Source organism: Jaculus jaculus, chromosome 3 (genome assembly GCF_020740685.1).
Source record: "Jaculus jaculus isolate mJacJac1 chromosome 3, mJacJac1.mat.Y.cur, whole genome shotgun sequence".
Lineage (NCBI taxonomy): Eukaryota > Metazoa > Chordata > Mammalia > Rodentia > Dipodidae > Jaculus > Jaculus jaculus.
The window spans coordinates 86,443,395-86,462,516 of NC_059104.1; the positions used below are offsets into that span (position 1 = coordinate 86,443,395).

General features: G+C 41.9%; 1 protein-coding gene and 1 pseudogene across 1 annotated transcript; both read right to left on the reverse strand.

Annotated features, from left to right (window-relative positions):
• Positions 1-235: 235 nt before the first annotated feature.
• Ddx25 (DEAD-box helicase 25) lies at positions 236-18,575 on the reverse strand. Its single transcript, XM_004665463.2, has 12 exons — positions 18,469-18,575; positions 17,868-17,934; positions 17,558-17,596; positions 16,965-17,100; positions 14,351-14,443; positions 14,128-14,230; positions 12,493-12,607; positions 10,676-10,853; positions 5,369-5,606; positions 4,132-4,294; positions 1,527-1,715; positions 236-436 (listed from the first exon to the last, which is right to left on the reverse strand). The coding sequence occupies exons 1-12, from the start codon at positions 18,529-18,531 to the stop codon at positions 375-377; spliced, it is 1,446 nt and encodes a 481-aa protein (XP_004665520.1). The 5' UTR covers positions 18,532-18,575; the 3' UTR covers positions 236-374.
• On the reverse strand, positions 12,746-12,942 carry LOC123459597 (annotated as a pseudogene).
• Positions 18,576-19,122: the final 547 nt, after the last annotated feature.

Genomic DNA, 19,122 nt, shown 5'->3' on the forward strand with positions numbered 1-19,122 from the left:
TCTGAGGCTTTTCTGTTTTTCTTGCCAGCTCCCATTCTAAAACCAGCTAAGTTGTACTGCCACCGTGTGGTTCACAAGAGGAATGATCTGCACAGCTTATGTAAGCTAACTATCAGTATCCCACAAAGATTTTTTACCTGTAAAAAGGTTAGAATAAGAAAGAATATTGCTTTCTTATTTAAAAGGATCACATGCTTCACTCAATTTGTTTCTGAAGAGACTTAAGACATTAGAATGGAGAGTACTATGACATTTATTTTGTCAACTGCCAGAGTTTCACGTTGAAAGAGCCTCAACATAGAAAATTATCTTCAAAATCTGCTGGAACATTCTCACATAAACTAGGATATTTCACAAACAATAAAGTTCTTTCTTCAATATTCAATCTTTTCAATCTCATCCATGTCTTCTGGGTCCAGTTGCTTAATATTGCTGTCTAAAAGAACAAAAGAGAAAGTGAATTTTACCCAGGACCAAGCAGTTCACTCCAGCCAGCTCTAAATTTCTGAAGACAGTGATACACCGTTGAAAATCATGTTCCTGTGACTCATTGTATAGAAGGTCAAGATCGGAACACAAGGGAGGCTGTTAACTAAAGAGCAGATCAACACAAACTAAAACAGTAGCAAGAGTACCAGACCCAGACCATACGCATCCAACCTTGGGGTACCTTGGATAGAAACAAGGTACAATGGCAGAGAGACATGCCTGGGAAAGACTGCGCCTCCTCCACTGCGGTCACTTTCCAAGACCAGTTCTCATGAGCTCACCACCGCAATAATGGTCTTCATGGGCTCCTCTCCCTCAGCCTTCTCAAATAACCCAGGGGCCATTAAGCAATTCTTTAGAGGTAACTGGGTGCACAATGTTCATCCCGTACTCTTTAAAAACTACATTCTAAATGCTCCATATGTGCATTACTAAGGAGAGTGCCCACTGCTTCCAATCAAGCTCCCTCCTGCAAAGTGGCACTAGTGTTCCGCTTGCCCTGCTTCTCACTTATATCTCTGCTCTCTGCTGTGTGGGCTAATACTAGGAGTGGCCATCAGGTGATGTGACCCTTGGGAGTCCCATCAATGAACTCTGCCAGTTCAGACAACCAGCAGACTAGCCAAGGTTGGACTGTTTAGTTGGCAGGAGGTAGGGCTGGAAGAAAGTTGCAGAACTCAGAATTCAGGACTAACCTGGGAGAAGAAGGCAAGAGAAGGGGCTGCTATAAATGAAAGAGGAAGCTCAGGACAAAATGTAAGTCCTAAAAGACTTTCTTACTTGCTTAGGGTACATTTCTTGAGGACATAAAATTTTTCTCCAGACTTCAGAATAAGCTCATAAAAATTCTAGTTGATGTCTAAATTTTTCTTGAACTATGCAGAAATGATTTAATCAACTATCTGCATTAAGACTCTGGTCCTACAAATTAGGAGCCTTCCACCTAGGGTGACTGCCTCTGCACTAGCCAGCACTGCCCTTGTGGCCCATCAGTATGAACAGGTCTATGGCTCTTACTATGAAAGTGAGTTACTTACTGAAGTGGTTCTGGATTTTCATAAGTAAGGGCAGCTTATCTACTTCAATCATGTTGAAAGCAAGGCCTTTTTTCCCAAAACGTCCTGTCCGTCCAATGCGGTGGAGATAGGTCTCGTAATCTGGCTCTTTTGATTGATTTATAGGAAGATCGAAGTTCACAACAATTGTGACCTGCTTCACATCAATCCCTACAAGAGGAAAGGCTTTGTGTGATCTTGCAATATTTTCCTCAGGACATACCTACTTAGGAACCACATTTTCCAAAGGAATTCTCATTAAGAGAGACAATATGGAAATTAAAAACTGGCTTCCCATATTGAAATAGGTATTAAAATAGGTCAGGAAGTTTGTTTGCATAGTATGGTACCTGTGATGCTGGGTAACAGTGTTATAAAGGCTAATTCTGCAGAAGTTAAATATGTACAAAACATGTGTCCACACATGTGAGTGGGGGAGGGGAGGAGCCTCTGCAAACCCACAGAGCTGTATTCCTCTCCACTCTTGTGGCACTAAGTCTCCTGTAAGCCCCTCAGTCCAGGAGGCCCTTACCCATCATGGGACTGTAGCTCTGCTCCATTTTATGACCATTGTTCTCAGCAAGTCTTCTTATCCCTTATCTCAAGTCTTGTTATTTCCAGCCTGGTTCCCTCTATCTCTTCTCCTACTCCTCTAACTCTTCTATGACAGCCATCACAGCAAGGTCCAAGATGTCTGTATTCAGAACCTACTGCCTCAATCAGATAGGATAGCATGCAAGCCACTCAATACCTTAAACTACCTACAGGCTCACCTCTTTCTGTCTACCCCAGTCACAAAGTCTTGCCATGTCCAAACCCACTATAAATCACCATCCAACTGAGCTACTACTCTTCCTACAACACTTTTCAATCCTAGCACCACCTGCAAGACTTCTGTGTTACCTCTGTTTCTATAATAACCAGCTGCAGGGGCACACCCTTGTCCTCTCTACCCTGGGTCTTCACCTTGGAGCTGTCTATGCAATCCTCTTGTGCTCTCCAAAGGAGGGAAATTGTTAACCCATGCAGCTGTTTACATTGAAATTGGTCAAATTTAAAAATCCCGTTCCTCAGTCATACCAGCCTATTTAAGTGCTCAGAAGCTGAATATAGATAATGGCTATGAACTGGACTGCAAAGAATAGAACATTTCCACCTCCACAGGAAGTTCTGTTTGATAGAACCAGTCTAGTGAGGCAAAAGCAGTTCCCAAGGAACAGGAACTTCACCCCTTTCTAGGTTATGCTGACAAAAGACAAAGCCCATACCTACTCTGAACACAGCAGGCCCTCTGTTCTATTTGCTACACTTTCAGGAAATGAACCAGGAAACAAGATTTCAGCACAGGGTCCAAGCAAGGATATAGAGGGATGAAGAAAATAGGAAGGCTTGTTTCTTGAAAGCCAGTTCCATCATCCTACTCTGCCCAAGTAGTCAGCTTTAAAATTAGAAATAGCTCAGCAATGCTCAACATTATTAGTTAGTAGGGAAATGCAAATTAAAACCATAAAACAATATTACTGTGTATCTACTAGAATGTTTAAAATTAGAAACAGTGAGCTTGAGAGATGGCTTAGTGGTTAAGCGCTTGCCTATGAAGCCTAAGGACCCTGGTTCTAGCCTCGATTCCCCAGGACCCAAGTTAGCCAGATGCACAAAGGGGTGCACGTGACTGGAGTTCATTTGCAGTGGCCGGATGCCCTGGTGTGCCCATTCTCTCTATCTATCTGCCTCTTTCTCTCTCTGTCACTCTCAAATCAATAAATAAAAATAAAAAAAAATTAGAAACAGTGACAATACTAGTCACTGGCAAGGATGCAAAGTACCTGCAACTGTGCTGGTAGGAGTGAAAAATGGTCTAGTTACCATAGAAAAGCTGTGAGGCATCTTATAAAGCTAAACACATACCTATCATCTGACCTAGCAATTCTACCCCTAGTTGTTTATCCAAGAGAAACAAAAACATATGTCTACACAAAGACCTACATATGAATTTTTATTATAGTTGTCTTAAGAATAACCCCTAACTGGAAACCATCAAAATATGTAACCAGTAAATGAAGGAATTATCAAGGGAATATTCCTAACAATATAAAGGTGTGGACTACTACTTTATGTAACAACATTGATGAATCCAGAAGCATTATGTTAGGTGGAAGATGTGAGACACAAAGGCTAGGTAGTATGACTTCCCTGAGTGGTATTCTGGAAGACACAAATACAGACAGAAACCTGATCATCAGTTGCTGTGGGCCATGTGGTAGGAGAAGACTGACTACACAAGCGTTATGAGGAAACATGAGGAGGTGGCAGTCTTCTGACTTTTAATTATTTTGTGTGTGCATGTGTGCGTGTGTGTGCACCAGAACCTTTTGCTGCTGAAAACAAACACCAGATGCTTGTGCCATATTTTACACCCAGCTTATATGAGTGGCTTGGAAACTGAACCTGGGCCAACAGTTTTTGCAAGCAAGTGTTTTTAACCACTGGACAATCTTTGCAGTCTTCTGATCTTGATTATAGTGATGATTATATATTTGTCAGAATTCTGAATTGCATTGTGCAGAAATTAAACCTCAACACACACCTCTAGCACAAACATTGGTCGTTATAAGAACCTTCTCTTTACCATCCCGAAACCTCTGAATGATGGAAGCTCTCTGTTCCACTGTGAGTTCCCCGCTTAACAAGGACACCTGGTGGCCATCCTGCATCATCTCCACTGTCAACCATTTGGCATTTCGACGTGTCTATGTGAGGAACAAAAGCAGTGGAGAGGGACTAAGTCCTTCATGTTCCCACAGTGAATACCATAACCTCACTGAGGAGGGCCCCAGGGAAATAGGAGCAGGGGAGAGGGGACAAGAGTATAACCTGTTATATATAAAATTAAATTATAAAAGAACAGTGAGGGTGAAAGTGGTCTGGCTGTGCTGGTGGACACAGCACTGGGGTGGGGAGGCTGCAGTCCTTCAGGAGCCTTGGAACATGGCATGATAACACTTTTGGCTGCCTGTAATTCAAAGAATCGCTTCTCATCAACCTGGCCAAGCTTTGGCTTTCTTACCTATGAAATGGAGATAAACACACTGTACTTACCTTACAGAGTGTGAACATGACAAAATTAAACCAACATACACTTGTAAGTGCCAAGAATTTGGCCAAAATATTTATTGCATTTGGGTATGATGAACTAGCTACCTACTTTTATTATTTTTTTAAAATGAGCCAAAAGAAAAAAGAAACAAAGCTTAACAATGTTAAGGAACTTGCCTACTTTACATGACTTGCTGTGGCAGAGATGAACTTTCTTTTGTTCTACAAATGCTTTCACAGCTGTCCACATGCCAGCAGAAAGAAGCCTGTCTAGTCAGTGTAGTGCAATGGGTATGTCACAAGAGCCTGCTCATGATGCTTAGCACGTTCATATCGCAGGGAGAAAATAAAAACCTGAGCATGAAAAATATCAGATAGCAAAGATAAACCTGAAAATAAACATAGGGTAATGGTAGTAGTAAGCAACATCATCAATGTGAAAAAGGATATCCTAAAACCTAAGGTAAGTATCAGTGTAACTGGGGATGTGTTCAAAGCAGTCCCTCCAAGATAAGGCCCTGTAATTAATGCCATATTTAAGATCCTATTCTATCACCAAAGCTTTGTAAGTTTTACCTATAAGATGCAGATTTCTATTCAGAGCTGCTCTGAAGGTTAAAATGTGTAAGTGGTGAATATGACATCTGGCTATATGGCATTTAATGTTACTGTCTCCCTCCCTCCCCCTGTAGGGAAATCTGGGCACAGTGACATGGGCACAAGCTTACCTGGCAGAAGATGATGGCCTGGCCAATGGTGATGCCACCATAAATGTTGCATAGAGCCTGGTACTTGTCCTTCCTGTTCTCACACAGCACATAATATTGCCGGATGTTGTTAAGGGTCAGCTCCTCTTTGCGTAACTTGATAACATTAGGGTCAGGGATAATTCGCTCAGCAAACTGCCACACAGAGTCTTCAAAGGTTGCTGAGAAGAGGAGCATCTGGCATTCAGAGGGCAAAGCTCTGAGAGAGAGAAGGGAAGATGGCCATCACCCAGTTGCCAGGCTGTCCTTCTCCCTGAAGCACTGCTATCAGCTGCTCCATGCACATGTGTAGTCCATGAGGTGCCGTCTGTAATGACCAGGTCCACCTCCATCCACCTGTGCACAAAGAGCCAAGTGCCATGCCCCTCCTTGTCACTAGGAATTGGACAAACATCAATGGAATGTGGAGCTCAGGGCAAAGTTTAAGTGCATATTCTGGAGGATCTGAGGCTGTTCATGCACTCTCCTTCAGTCAGGCAGGCTTGCAGAGCCAGGAAAGGATATAGTAGAGGCTCTGTGTGGCTATGCCCTTACATACAGGTGATGGGAGGAAGGAAATACAAGCTGCTCATCCTACAACAGGTCTTATAGATCCTGAGAAGAAAAGAATAGCATACATATACATTCCATATTTGGAATGAGAACCTATAGCTAAAAAAGAGGACACAGGGAGAAGTGTAGTAACTAAGGTATTTCTAGAGATCATGATGAATGAAAGTTCAAAACTATGTGGAATGAATCCATAGAGTTAATTGTCAGGATGGAGGTGGATCCTAAGGAATTTTACATTTTCTATATCTAGTTTACCACCACATTAAATATGCTAAAAGCAGTTCAAAGGGGTATTACTGAAAAAGGAAAGAGAATGAGTAAAAACATCCTACCCATCCTACTATGAGATAGAAGATGTTATTTAAAAAATTAAAATTGGGCCTTGAGAGATGGCTTCGAGGTGAAGGCACTTGCTTAAGAAGCCTAGGGACTCATGTTCAACTCGTCAGATGCACAAGATGACACAAACATGCAAAGTCGCACATGAGCACAAGATGGCACACGTCTGGAGTTCAATGGCAGTGGCTGGAGGCCCTGGCACACCAATTCTCTCTCTCATAAAAAAATTTCTAAAAAGAGTTAAAAAATTTTAAATTGGTAATATCTGTTTAATCAGTTATAATGTCTTTAAGTTTTTTCTGTAAGTTTACATTTATGTATCTTAAAAGAGTTGATTTGCTATATCTGAGAAAAAAAGCATTATAAAATATGGTTAATTTCCATAAGTACTTATGTTATTGCTACTGCTATTTCTACTGCCATACTGTTTAAACTCTAACATTTAGATTATATAAAGTACAAAATATATACTTTGAGTAAGTATGTTTTTAGAGTATTTTATTCACCTACATATAATTATTTCCATGGTGCATACTTTTTGTTTGTCACTGGCCCCTAGATTTGCTCTCTAAAAAGCTGAGCACTCTAGGAATGGAAATTTCCTACAACTGTCACATGCACATTTTGAAAATTCAAGGATATACTAGTAGTCTTGGACAAGGAACTAACCAAAGCATGTCAAAATACTGGGGAGACAGGTGGCGCCAAAACTTCTACAGAGAAAAACCAAGTTAAATACAGAATCCTGGAGACCAGGGTAACAGGAATCTCTCCAGCAGCAGCACAGGAGCTCAGGATATTAATTACATACTGAAGTCATTTTTTAAAACTTCTCTGTTTTCAACATTGCATCTGAAATTAGAGGGAGAGTGATTTTTTTTTTTCTGCTTGTTACTTTTCTTTTTTTAAAAAAATATTGAAGCAGGGTCTCACTCTAGCCCAAGCTGACCTGGAACCTACTGTGTAGTCCAGGTTGGCCTTGAACTCATGGTGATTCTCCTACTTCAGCCTCTCTAGAGCTAAAAGTAAATGTATGTCAAATGCACAAGGTGGCACATGCATCTGAAGTTCATCTGCAGTGGCTACGGGCCCTAGCGTGCTCATTCTCTCCCTGTCCCTCTCTCTCTCTCTCTCCCCCCTGCCTTTCTCTCTTAAATAAATAAAAAAAATATTTTTAAAAATTAAAGGCATGTGTAACCATGCCTCACTTGAGAATAATTTTTCAACATAGGATGTTGTTTTTGTTACCTTCTCATTGCTGGCATAAAACACCCAGCCAAAAGCAGCTGATGGGAGGAAAGTTGTTTATTTGGCTTATAGACTCAAGAGGATGTTCCATGATAGCAAGAGAAAATGTGGCATGAGCAGAGGATAGATATCATCTCTGCCATGGCAAGTGGAAAACCACAGCATGAGAGTGAGCTGAACACTGGCAAGGGGGAGCTGGCTGTAACACCCATAAGCTTGTCCCCAACAATACATCTCTTCCAGCCAGACTTCATTTCCTAAACTGCCACCACCTGGGAACCAAGCATCCAGAACACATGAATTTATGGGGGAATATCTAATTCACACCACCCTAGATGCCTATCTGGGTAAAGTATCAAGCCAAAGATCAATTGGGCTGGATAGATGGCTTAGCAGTTAACATGCTTGCCTGTGAGGCCTAAGGTCCCAGGCTTGATTCTACAATACCCACATAAACCAGATGCACAGAAGGTGGCACATGTGTCTGCAGTGGCTAGTGCCCTGGCAAGTGCTCATACTCCCTCCCCTCTCCTCTTTCTCTCAAATAAATAAAATATTTTAAAAAAGACTAAGTAACAGGGACAATAAAAACATTTCAGAAATATATGACCTCAAAGCTGAACCTCCCTTAAGGAAGACATCAGAAATTACACTCCACATGTCTAGGAAGACAGACACCCAGGTGTGTGTGTGCACACGTGCATGTACACACACACACACACACACACACACACACACAGAACTTAGGCCATGGGAAGTTTAAAACTATAAACCAGCAAAAGGAAGATCCATGGTTATGACCACACAACAAGGTTAACGAGCTATCAGTCCAGACTGAAGCCAAAGAGAGACAGAGCTGGACAGAGCTCCAGGAATAAACCAAAAATCCATGATTTAAAAATGTATTTAATGATGTGGAAATACCACAAATATTAGATGCATATGATGGAACAGCTAGAAAAAAGCTAAAAATCCCACATAGTGATAACAAATGAAGATAAAAGGGCAATCATCAATTTTAAGGGACAGCTTGTGTCAGAAAAACATCATAGAGTCTTGAAGAGACAAAGTTCAGCGGATAAAGCACTTGCTGTGCAAAACTGAGGACTCACATACATGCTGGATGGGTGCGGTGGTCCGCAATCCTAGTGCATACAGGTGGAGACAGGAACTAATGGGGCAGGCTGGCTTGATAGACTAGCTGAATTGGTGAGCTCTGTGCTCAAGAGAGAGACCCTGCCTCAGTAAAATAAAGAGAAGAACAATTGAAGAAACCACCCAACATTAACCTCAGGCCTTCACATGCACACACAAGTGCATGTGCACCCATATACACACACACTCTCATATACAAAACAATAATAAAACATAATAATATGCTGCTTGGATTAGCAGTAAAAAGTATTTATATTGTCAAATGATATGCTGTGTTATTATAAGTAAATTCTTATAATATAATCACAGAGAGGTGGTAAAGGGGTTGAGAAAAGGAGAGAGGGCAGTAGTTTTACAAGAATCCAGGTCTACATCCTATTCTGGGAAGTCAGGAGACAATAACTTTACATCAGGAAATAACAGTGTGAGAGTATGAAATATAAAGGTATGAAGATTAGTATCAGAAAAGAGGGACAGAGGACATAATTCAGCTGGTAGAGTGCTTGCCTAACATGTACAAAGCCCCAGCTTTGATCTCCAGTACTGTATAAAAATCAACACGGTGGTGTATGTCTATATTTCCAGCATTGTGGAGGAGTTCAAGGTCATCCTCCACTATATAGTGAGTTCAAGGCCAGCCTGAGTTACAGGAGACTGTTTTAACCCTCCCCCCAACTTTTTAAAAATGGGGAAAAAAAAGAGATATCTTCTTGGAGTTTGGAAAATGGATTACTGTTTTTCATTACAAGATTCTGATTACTGTTGGAATTTAACACTGAGTATGTTCTACTTTATTTAGAAATAAGTGATTCTGTTTTTTAACTCCCCCCTCCTAGAACCTCTGAAATAAGGTTTGAAATGTGCAATTTGAAATCTTTCAGTGATCTTGACAGAGGAGTTTGGGAAAATGATATAATTTGCTTGCAAATTACAAGCAAAGTCAGAACTAGATATGGTTCTAAGATCTGTGTTTTCTACTTTATCCCAACAATCCCATTATAACCTCAACAAAGTTTTTAACACATCCTCTTCACAATTTTGCTCAGTGGGCTGGGGTGAAGGTTAGTTGTTAAAGGTGCTTGCTCTGCAAGCCCACTGACTGGATTGGATTTTCAGCACTCATGTAAGTAAGCTAGAAGCAAACGCACCTGTAATCCTAATATACTTTTGGCAATGGGAGACTCTCAGGACCACCCACTCTGGCCCTTCCAGCAAACAAGAGACTCTGCTTCAAACAAGGTGGAAAAAGAGGTCCAACACCCTGAGGTTATCTTCTGACCTCCACATGTGCACTGTATGTGCGCGCACACACACACACACACACACACACACACACACACACACTTACATATATAAACACACACAAACACATGACAAATCTGGTGCAGACTGAGCATACAGATTTCAGCTGTAGCTTTGAGTTATAAAACAGAGAGACAAGGTTATAAATTGAGATTGGGTAATTAATTATTACAGTTAGGAAGCTCCCTTAGTTGGTAAGAATAATGAAAACCTAAATTTAATTTACACATGAAGATGGGGAAGAAATAAGCATAAACATAATTAGGGAGTGCTGAGGAGAAGTTTCGGCAAGTAAAAGCACTTGCTCTGCAATCATGAGGGCCTTAGTTCAATCTCAGCATCCACATAAAAAGCTGGCATGGCCACACATGCCTGTAACTCAGCACTGAGGGGAGAGTAGAAGGTGGATCCCATGGGACTGCTGGTCAGCCAGTCTAATCTAAAAACAGCAAGATTCAAGCTCAGAGACTCTGTCTAAAGGAAATAGGCCAAAGAGTGATACAGAATGACTCCTTGCATCCTCTAGCCTCCTCACATGTGTACACAGAGCATACACACCACACACACTACACATACAAATAAATAAATAAAATACAGTAATTAGGAATAGTAGATAAATGGAATTTGTCACCTAGAAAAAATATGGGAAGAAAGAATATATTTGAACATTACCTTTGGATCCGTATGCTCTGATCTGAGAAACCTTGGGTGTCAATCATCACATCTGCTTCATCCAGGACAAACACACGAATCTTAGTCAAATCAATCAACTTTCTCTTGAAACACCAATCTAGGACAGTCCCGGGAGTACCAATTATAATCTGTTTGGTGACCTCGGTGCCCCTAGGAACTGCGGGGGAAAGACTTGGTTACTTCAGAAGCAGATAGCCTCATTGCACAGAACGTAAAGAAGAGCAACGTGATGCAGAGCTTAAAGGAAAACACAGTTCGCAATCATTTCTAAATGCAAGCTGGAGTTTCTAGGGTTTGGTAGTGATAGTTCCACATGTTTAATTCCATTCCATGGTCATTTAAAAAAACTATGCTTTGCAGTGGCATGCCTATAGTCTCAGCTGCTTGGAAGGCTGAGGTGGGATAATCCCTTGATCATGCAAAATTCAAGACCAGCATGCTTAACATGATGATAGTGAAATATTCTCAAGAAAAAGGAGGAGTAAGAGAGGAGGAGGAGGAAGAATAGACGGAGGAGGAAGAAGAACTGTCCTACAATTTACTACCCTAGCTGTGAAAAAAAAAATGACAAACCCAGCTGGGCATGGTGACAAAGGTCTATAATCTTAGCTACTGAGTAGACTGAGGCAAGAGGACTGCAAAGCCAGCCTGGGCTACAGAATGAGTTGCAGGCCACTGGGAAGCTTAGAGATCTTGTCTCAAAATAAAAAAGAAAAAGGGGGCATGGCATGGTGGCACACGCCTTTAATCCCAGCATTTGGGAGGCAGAGGTAGGAGGATTGGCATGAGACTCGTAGTAAATTCCAGGTCAGCCTGAGCTAGAGTGAGACCATACTTCAAAAAAACAAAAAGGGGGGGGGCACTGGGATATAGCTCAGTGATAGAATACTTGCTTAGCACATGTGAGACACTAGGTTCAATGCTCTATACCACAAAAGTAAAACAAGAGCCAACCCCGAAACTCCAAGCCTTTCACAAATGGGAAGCTACCAATATGTGCACTAATTGTTTGGTTATATGTTTAAAAAATTATTGGGTACTGTGAAGCTAGTCAAAAGAATGGTGTGAAAAGAATGCTCAGATTTTTAAAAAAACACTCAATGAAACAAACACATGTAATCATGTAATGTGCATTTTATACACACTTGTATGAGCTCAAAAATAGCAAAAAGCGGATTAAATTATTAATATTACTATGGCTATTTTTAGGATTTTTGGAGAGTAAGTCTTCTAAACTGCCATTTAACTTTTTCCATAATAAGCATATACTACTTCAATAAAAATTCAAAAATAAAATTTGTTCTGTACCAAATAACCATGTTTCAAAATTATACAAAATCCAACTCCTTACAGGATGGGGAAATGACACAGTTAATATATGCTATGTACTTATAATGTTTCAGGCTATGCCCAACATTTTAATCTATATTACCCATTCAATGCTTTCTCTCCTTTTTTAGAGATGAAAAAGCAGAGAGATTATAACAACCTTGTTAGTGATGGAACCAGCATTTAAAAAAAAAAGTCTACCGGGCTGGAGAGATGGCTTAGCGGTTAAGTGCTTCCTATGAAGCTTAAGGACCCTGGTTCGAGGCTCGGTTCCCCAGGTCCCACGTTAGCCAGATGCACAAGGGGGCGCACGCGTCTGGAGTTCGTTTGCAGAGGCTGGAAGCCCTGGCGCGCCCATTCTCTCTCTCTCCCTCTATCTGTCTTTCTCTCTATGTCTGTTGCTCTCAAATAAATAAATTAAAAATTAAAAAAAAAAAGTCTACCAAGACTGGCTAATTAATACATACTTCGATTTCCTCGAATGGCATACATAACTTCAACATCCACACAGAATTTCCCCATTTTCTCAACTACACGGCCAGTCTGCAGGGCCAGTTCATAGGTAGGAGCCAGACAGAGGCACTGTGAGATGAAGAGAGGAGAAAGATTCATATAAACCATTATTCAAATTTGAACTACATCTGAAAGTTATTTAAAGTTATTAATATAAATCTTGACAAAATAATATTGACCCAAACTCTTATCTGTTATTCTATCTTTTCTTCCTTGTTTTCTTTTCCTTTGTCTTTTGTTTTTTCCATCATCAATGGCAATAAGCAGTTGCACAAAACACCACCCAGGGCCGGCTTCATGTTCAGGAGAGAACACTGCACCTCCTCCTTGTGGTCTCTGGTACGCTCCACTGAGAAACTTCTCTAGTAAGGAACTATAGAAATGATTCCTAAAAGTATAGTTTTTATTATTCTATCTCTCCTAAAAATGGTGGTTACTGAGTGAAGACATTGATGGAAGTGTGATAGCTAATGAATTTATATGCTTCCATTAGGGATCTGTGATAAAGAGGGAGCATGTTCAAAGACATAAAAAGTAGTTTCCACATACTTTTTACCACATGAGTTCAGGCACAGCTTCTCCTGAATAATTTTCATTAGTAATATCATACTTCAAATATAAATCTCACTAACCTTGTCTGAAAAGCACAAGAGTTTTAGTGCCTGGCATCAGTCATACACAACTACAGTTTATCTTGTGGATCAAAAGAGAAGCTTGCTGAGAAAACCCCTATGTTTCCCACAACATTTAGTACATATTGGGGTTCAGCTTGAAAAAGTAGTTGGTGAATGCCATTGGGAGAATAAGGGAAAGAGTAATGGATACTTTCTATGAGAAGAAACTGGGCTAGGAGAATGGTGAGTTGGATTCTTTGATGACCTCAAGAAGACATGTCTATCTTCAAATGTCAGTTTTCTTCTCTACTAAATCAGTGTGGTGAACTTGATATTCTCGTCCCAAGCTAAACAGCCATCATCACTATATGCATTATGCTAAAAAATGTGTGTGGCTTCACTGAACCTGCATGGTGACCTTATGAGAAAAGCATTCATTCATTCATTCATCCACCCATCCATTCATTCAACGGTTTCTATAAACCAGGCACTATGCTAAGTGTTAATATTAAAAGATGATCCAATCAACTATGGCTCATATCTTTACAATGCTACCTTTACAAATAAGGAAACAGACTTATGGATTTGCTAACCTGCCCAAGACATTCAGCTAGCTAGTAGTGGTGCAAAGGTTGAGACTAGAACAAGATGGACTCTGAAGTAATTGGGCTGCATGTTTCCCAGGACAGCTATGAGTGTGGCTCAATACATTTGAAGACAACATTGTACTGCAATGTCAAAAAAAACCCTGCTCTAAAGTCCGTGTTGTTTATTGCTGTCCCATACTGATGCCCATTCATCTAAGACTTTATGAAAGAATGCCTATTCTGTATAGCATTATATTGCTGAAGTAATCACATACTTGCAAAGTAATCATATCTCATATACATAGTAATAAGTCATATCACTTATTACTAAAACATTATTGGCATTACAATTACAAAGATTCTCAACTCCACAATAGCCCTTCCTTACCTGCGGGAACAATTCCAAGGCATTCACTCTGCTTAGCATGGCCAACACAAAGGCAGCTGTTTTTCCTGTTCCAGACTGACTCTGTGCTATGAGGTTTTGGGGTCTGTGGAAAAGAAGAGACCACTGGGCATAAACTGAACACAAAGCCTAGGTATAAACTGAAAAAAAAGAAAGAGACAAAAAAAAAATAACCAAGTAGAATACCACTACCCTGGAAACTCACGGATGTGCCAACATCATAGGGAGGGCCATTTCTTGGATTTTAGATGGCCTGTTAAATCCCATTGCATAGATGCCTTTTAGTAACTCTTCCTTTCTGTAAAATAAATGAATAAAATTATCAAATACCTAAAATAGGTCAGCAGCCTCATTAAGATGCATATCAGTAGCCTTCAGAAATGAACACTTGGAAGATACATGTTACCAACATGCAATAGATTAATTATATAAAGTTCACAATTAATAAAAAATATATATCTAAATTAAGCCATTCTGTACTGAGCACTGTATTAGCTACTTTTCTCTTGCTATAACAAAATACTGAACCAAAGCAAATTAAGAGTCGAGGATTTATTTCAGTTCAGAGTTGAAGATGGGACAAAGTCCATCAAGGCTGAGGAAGGCATGTGGTGGGACTGAGAGAGTCATATTCTGTCTGCAGTCAGGAAACAGAGACAGATGCTGGTGCTTTGCTCTATTCTTTTCATTCATGGGGAGCTAGCTGCAGTCTGCAGGACAGTATCACCCACATTCAGAGTGAGTCTCTGGAAATGCTATCAAGGTAACACCCAGAGACCTGTTTCCTAGGGAATTCCAAGTCCAGTGAAGGTAAGAATGAACATGAACTATCACAAGCCTTAAAAGTAATACCTGTCATTCATATCCCAAACTCTTAAATGTAGACAATTATGTTTCTACAAATGAACTACTAAAATAATAAAGTAGGCTATAGGCCTAAACTAAGGGAAGTAATAAGGGCCTAGTGATGAACTTTCTGTTACAGAAGGTTGAAAGAAAAAGAAGGTAAAGTTCATTTGCTAAAAACAGTATGCCTGTTTTTACTAGGCATGTTACATTTTCTAGCATTTACTTAGGAGAGTTAGATTTTGTACATAAACAGAAAACTGAGTGACATTTCTGGTTTATTTATTTTCCTTGAATGACACTGAACTTCATGAATGTTAAGAATGTTCAGAACTGACAAAACTTTATTGATATGATCCTTTTTGAATTTTTCTCAAATCATAATATCTTTCTGATTTTTAAATGCATCTTTTCTGGAGTCTTACACAAAATTTTAGCTCTAGCAGAAAGCTAGCAGGGTGGAACATTTATACCATTCATGACTCATTTAAACATTTGGATGTTCTTAACTTGGTAAGTTAATTGGCAATGACTGGCAGCAAAACATTTAATCACAGGTAGGCCTGTCTACCATTTAGACAGTGTCTGGGCATCAGGATTCTGGATTTTTGCCCTTAATGTAAGTCCGTATGTTACCAAATGGTTGGAAACAAAATACTGGTCATCTGCCAAACTACGACTTTTGCAATGAAGGCCACACCAGAAGGAAGGTGAAAAAGGAATCTAACTACTAGTACTGAAGTAACTGAACAAAGATATCTTCCTGACCCAGAAACCATTTCTCTTTTACAAAAGTAAAATTAGGTGTCAAGGTTTGGCAGTGCCAAGCCATGGAATGTTCTGAAATGAGCATCCTGGTAGCTGTTCAGGCTAATCCACAGGCTCTCAATTTGAGCAGTAGGCAATATTCTGTCTCGATTTGCTTCCTGGCTGGCTGGCTGACCAAATTTTCTACCTAACCAGGTACACTTTTGCCTACTGTGTATGGCAAGCATACTTAGCCTGGTTTGGCCATAGATACCTATATTTTTCTCTTTTGGTTAAAATATATTTTCTTAGGTTTTTAAAAATTTATTTTATTTACTTGAGTGAGAGGGAGGGAGGGAGGGAGAGAGGGGGAAGAGAAAATGGGACGCCAGGGCTTTCAGCTGCTGCAAATGAACTCCAGATGTATGTGCCACCTGTGCATCTGGCCTATATGGGTACTGGGGAGCTGAACCTGGGTCATTTAGCTTTGCAGGCAAGTGCCTTAAGTGCTAAGCCATCCCTATAGCCCAGAATATATTTTCTTTATACCATTTAATATGCAAATCCATCTGGGAAAGTTGTCTCATTTTAATGTCATCTGAAACAAACTATGGTTAGCAAAGTAAAAACTTGTAATTTATTTAAAGGGAATAAAGGGCCTGGAAAGATGGCTCAGCAGTTAGAGGCACTTACTTACAAAGTCTGCTGGTCCAGGGTTCAGTTCCCCAGTACCCACATAAAGCCAGATGCACAAAGTGGTGCATGCATCTGGAGTTCATTTGTAGCAGCAAGAGGCTCTGGGGTGCCCATAGTAAGTGTCAGTCAGTCTCTTTCTCCACTCTCTTTCTCTCTCTCTTAAATAAATATAAAATGTTAAAATAATAAAACATATTAAAAAATAAACAATGTATATGGTGAGGGAGGATGCTTGGGTCATCAATGCCCCATATCCAATTCTGATACAGAGAGTGTGCTTGACTCAACTACACCTGCTTTTGACTGAAAGATTATAATATTTTACTGTCAAGATTGTTCTCAGTTTGTTAGGCAATTAGGAAATCCTAATGTTCTTTGATCTATCTTTAAATTGCATAAAAGACATATAATCCCATTTCAATACTGCATATTAGGAAACAAAGGAGATTTGATGTCTTTTATAATCAGCAAATGTTTATTTTAAGCTGTGCTTTCGCATTCTCCCACACTAACAGACTTAAGATACTCACAACCGCAGCTCTTCAAATGTTTTTACTGAGTAGAGCGGAGAGCGTGGATCTTTTTGTAAGACTTCTACTCGGTGACTGGATTCTACTAAGGATTGACGGATTAACTTGTTTAAGAGTGAATTGGCTGCCAAATCCACTAGAAAAACAATAAAAAAAGGGACATCAAGCCTCTTGAATGGCATCGGAGTTGCTGCCTTCCACTCAGTAGTTGTATATAAAGCAACTGTCCTACTATCATCTTTCTTCTAAAAGGAGGAAGGACAGCACTGAGAATTCCTTCCTTCATGCAGATCCACCTGTTTTTTATTTGGTTGGTTTTGGTATTCTGTTGCACCACCCTCTAACCTCAAGCCAGCCAACTGCTGTTACTATCAGACCAAATTCTTCCTTGCCAGCTGGAAATTCTTAACCCACTCCTATTTCCCATTTCAAGTTCCTCTAAAGAATTTCCCCCTTCCCAAGTTAGTATTTCTCATACTATTCATTCATAAAGAAAGCAGAGATAGTCCTTTTCCTATTGAAATATTATCCATTCACACTAATAAAGTGGTGATAAACTGAACAATGCTAGTAGATAAAAATATGCCTCTTACCTATGTCGTCTTCATCATCTTCCGTGTTAAGAGAATTATCTACAAGGATAGAATGGAAACAGTAATTGTAAGATAAATGTTTAGCAGAAATATATAGCTCAATTTCAATTTTTCTCCCAGATCCTACAGAGTACACACACAGAGTGGTTCCTTCTACCCGCCCCCCCACCCCCCACACAGTTGATGAAGTGACTGGGAAGTTAAGTGTATGGTCCTGAGTTAAATACAGGTACTTTAAGGTGGCAGGTACAGGGTAAGAAATGCTTTTCAATTAATTGAAGGTAGCCTGCTTCACCCTAACAACACTCACCTATGTTAGGGACTGTGTTACTCCTAATACCCCGAAGGTTCTTCCGGGGGTGGACAAGATTCGAAAACTATTGAAAGACACAAATTTCAACGGTTATTAGGAAGCATGCCATGGAACAAGCAGCCCAGAGCTCTCTTACAAGGCCAGGGAAGCCCTCCACCGGACGGTTTCATGCAATGTTAGGTTTTTAGGGTTTCGTTTCGGGAATGGGTCTCCTGTATGAATTCTCCTAGACCCGGGGGCGGGGTTCCGTGGTCCTGCACATGAACTCCTCTTTCTGAGGTCTCATGCCCACGTGCGGGGCGGGGGGCGGCGGCTAAGAGCGAACGTTGACAAATGAAGCCATCCCGCAACACACACGGTCGAAAGAGGAGCGCGGACACCTGAGCAGGGCTTCCCTCCCTGGAGAGCAGGTGCTGTCCTTTCCCCTCTCAAACCCGGGGTGTCTCTGGGGTCTCCTCTGGGGCCTTTTCCAAGCCCGCCCCCACTGCCCCGGCCGTTTGACGCCCATTCCACACGCTAATCCAGTGGGCTTCTTCCCTCCCGGTGGGTGTCCCTGTGCCTCCCCGGCCCGCCCTCAGCCCTCCTCGGTGACGGTTACGTGGCTGTTCAGCCGCTCGCTCTCGGCCGCCCCCGCGTCGCCTCCCCAAAGTAACGACGCCATAGCTGCGGTCGCTGCTCCCGCCCCGGCACGTGCTTCCACCCCCGCGCGAGGCGCGCCCCTCAGTGGCCAATGGTGTTGGCCCGGCCTGCGGAACCTCGCGACCACCCGCGGCGCGCAGGCGCGGACCCTGGCGCGGGCGCGCGGACCCTGGCGCGGGCGCGCGGACCCTGGCGCGGGCGCGCGGACCCTGGCGCGGGCGCGCGGACCCTGGCGCGGGCGCGCGGACCCTGGCGCGGGCGCGCGGACCCTGGCGCGGGCGCGCGGACCCTGGCGCGGGCGCGCGGACCCTGGCGCGGGCGCGCGGACCCTGGCGCGGGCGCGCGGACCCTGGCGCGGGCGCGCGGACCCTGGCGCGGGCGCGCGGACCCTGGCGCGGGCGCGCGGACCCTGGCGCGGGCGCGCGGGCTGGGGGACTCGCAGGAGCGGCCTAGTGCCAGGAGCGCCGGTAGGCTTCCTTTTGGCAGTTCCCCCATCAGGGCCCATTCCCCACATGTCTCTTTCTGCCTGAGCATCACAAGATGAGAGAGAAGCTGCGAAGTGCTAGGAGTGTGGAGGACGATTGGGTTTGATCTGACGAGTGAACTCGAATGC

Excerpts from the sequence above, each read along its gene's own strand:
- Ddx25 (XM_004665463.2), bottom strand. The coding sequence starts at position 18,531 with ATGGCGTCGTTACTTTGGGGAGGCGACGCGGGGGCGGCCGAGAGCGAG. Across the intron at positions 17,597-17,867 it reads TAACACAGTCCCTAACATAG|ATAATTCTCTTAACACGGAA; the intron begins GTGAGTGTTGTT and ends CTATCCTTGTAG. Across the intron at positions 12,608-14,127 it reads CCTTGGAATTGTTCCCGCAG|TGCCTCTGTCTGGCTCCTAC; the intron begins GTAAGGAAGGGC and ends TTCATCTCACAG.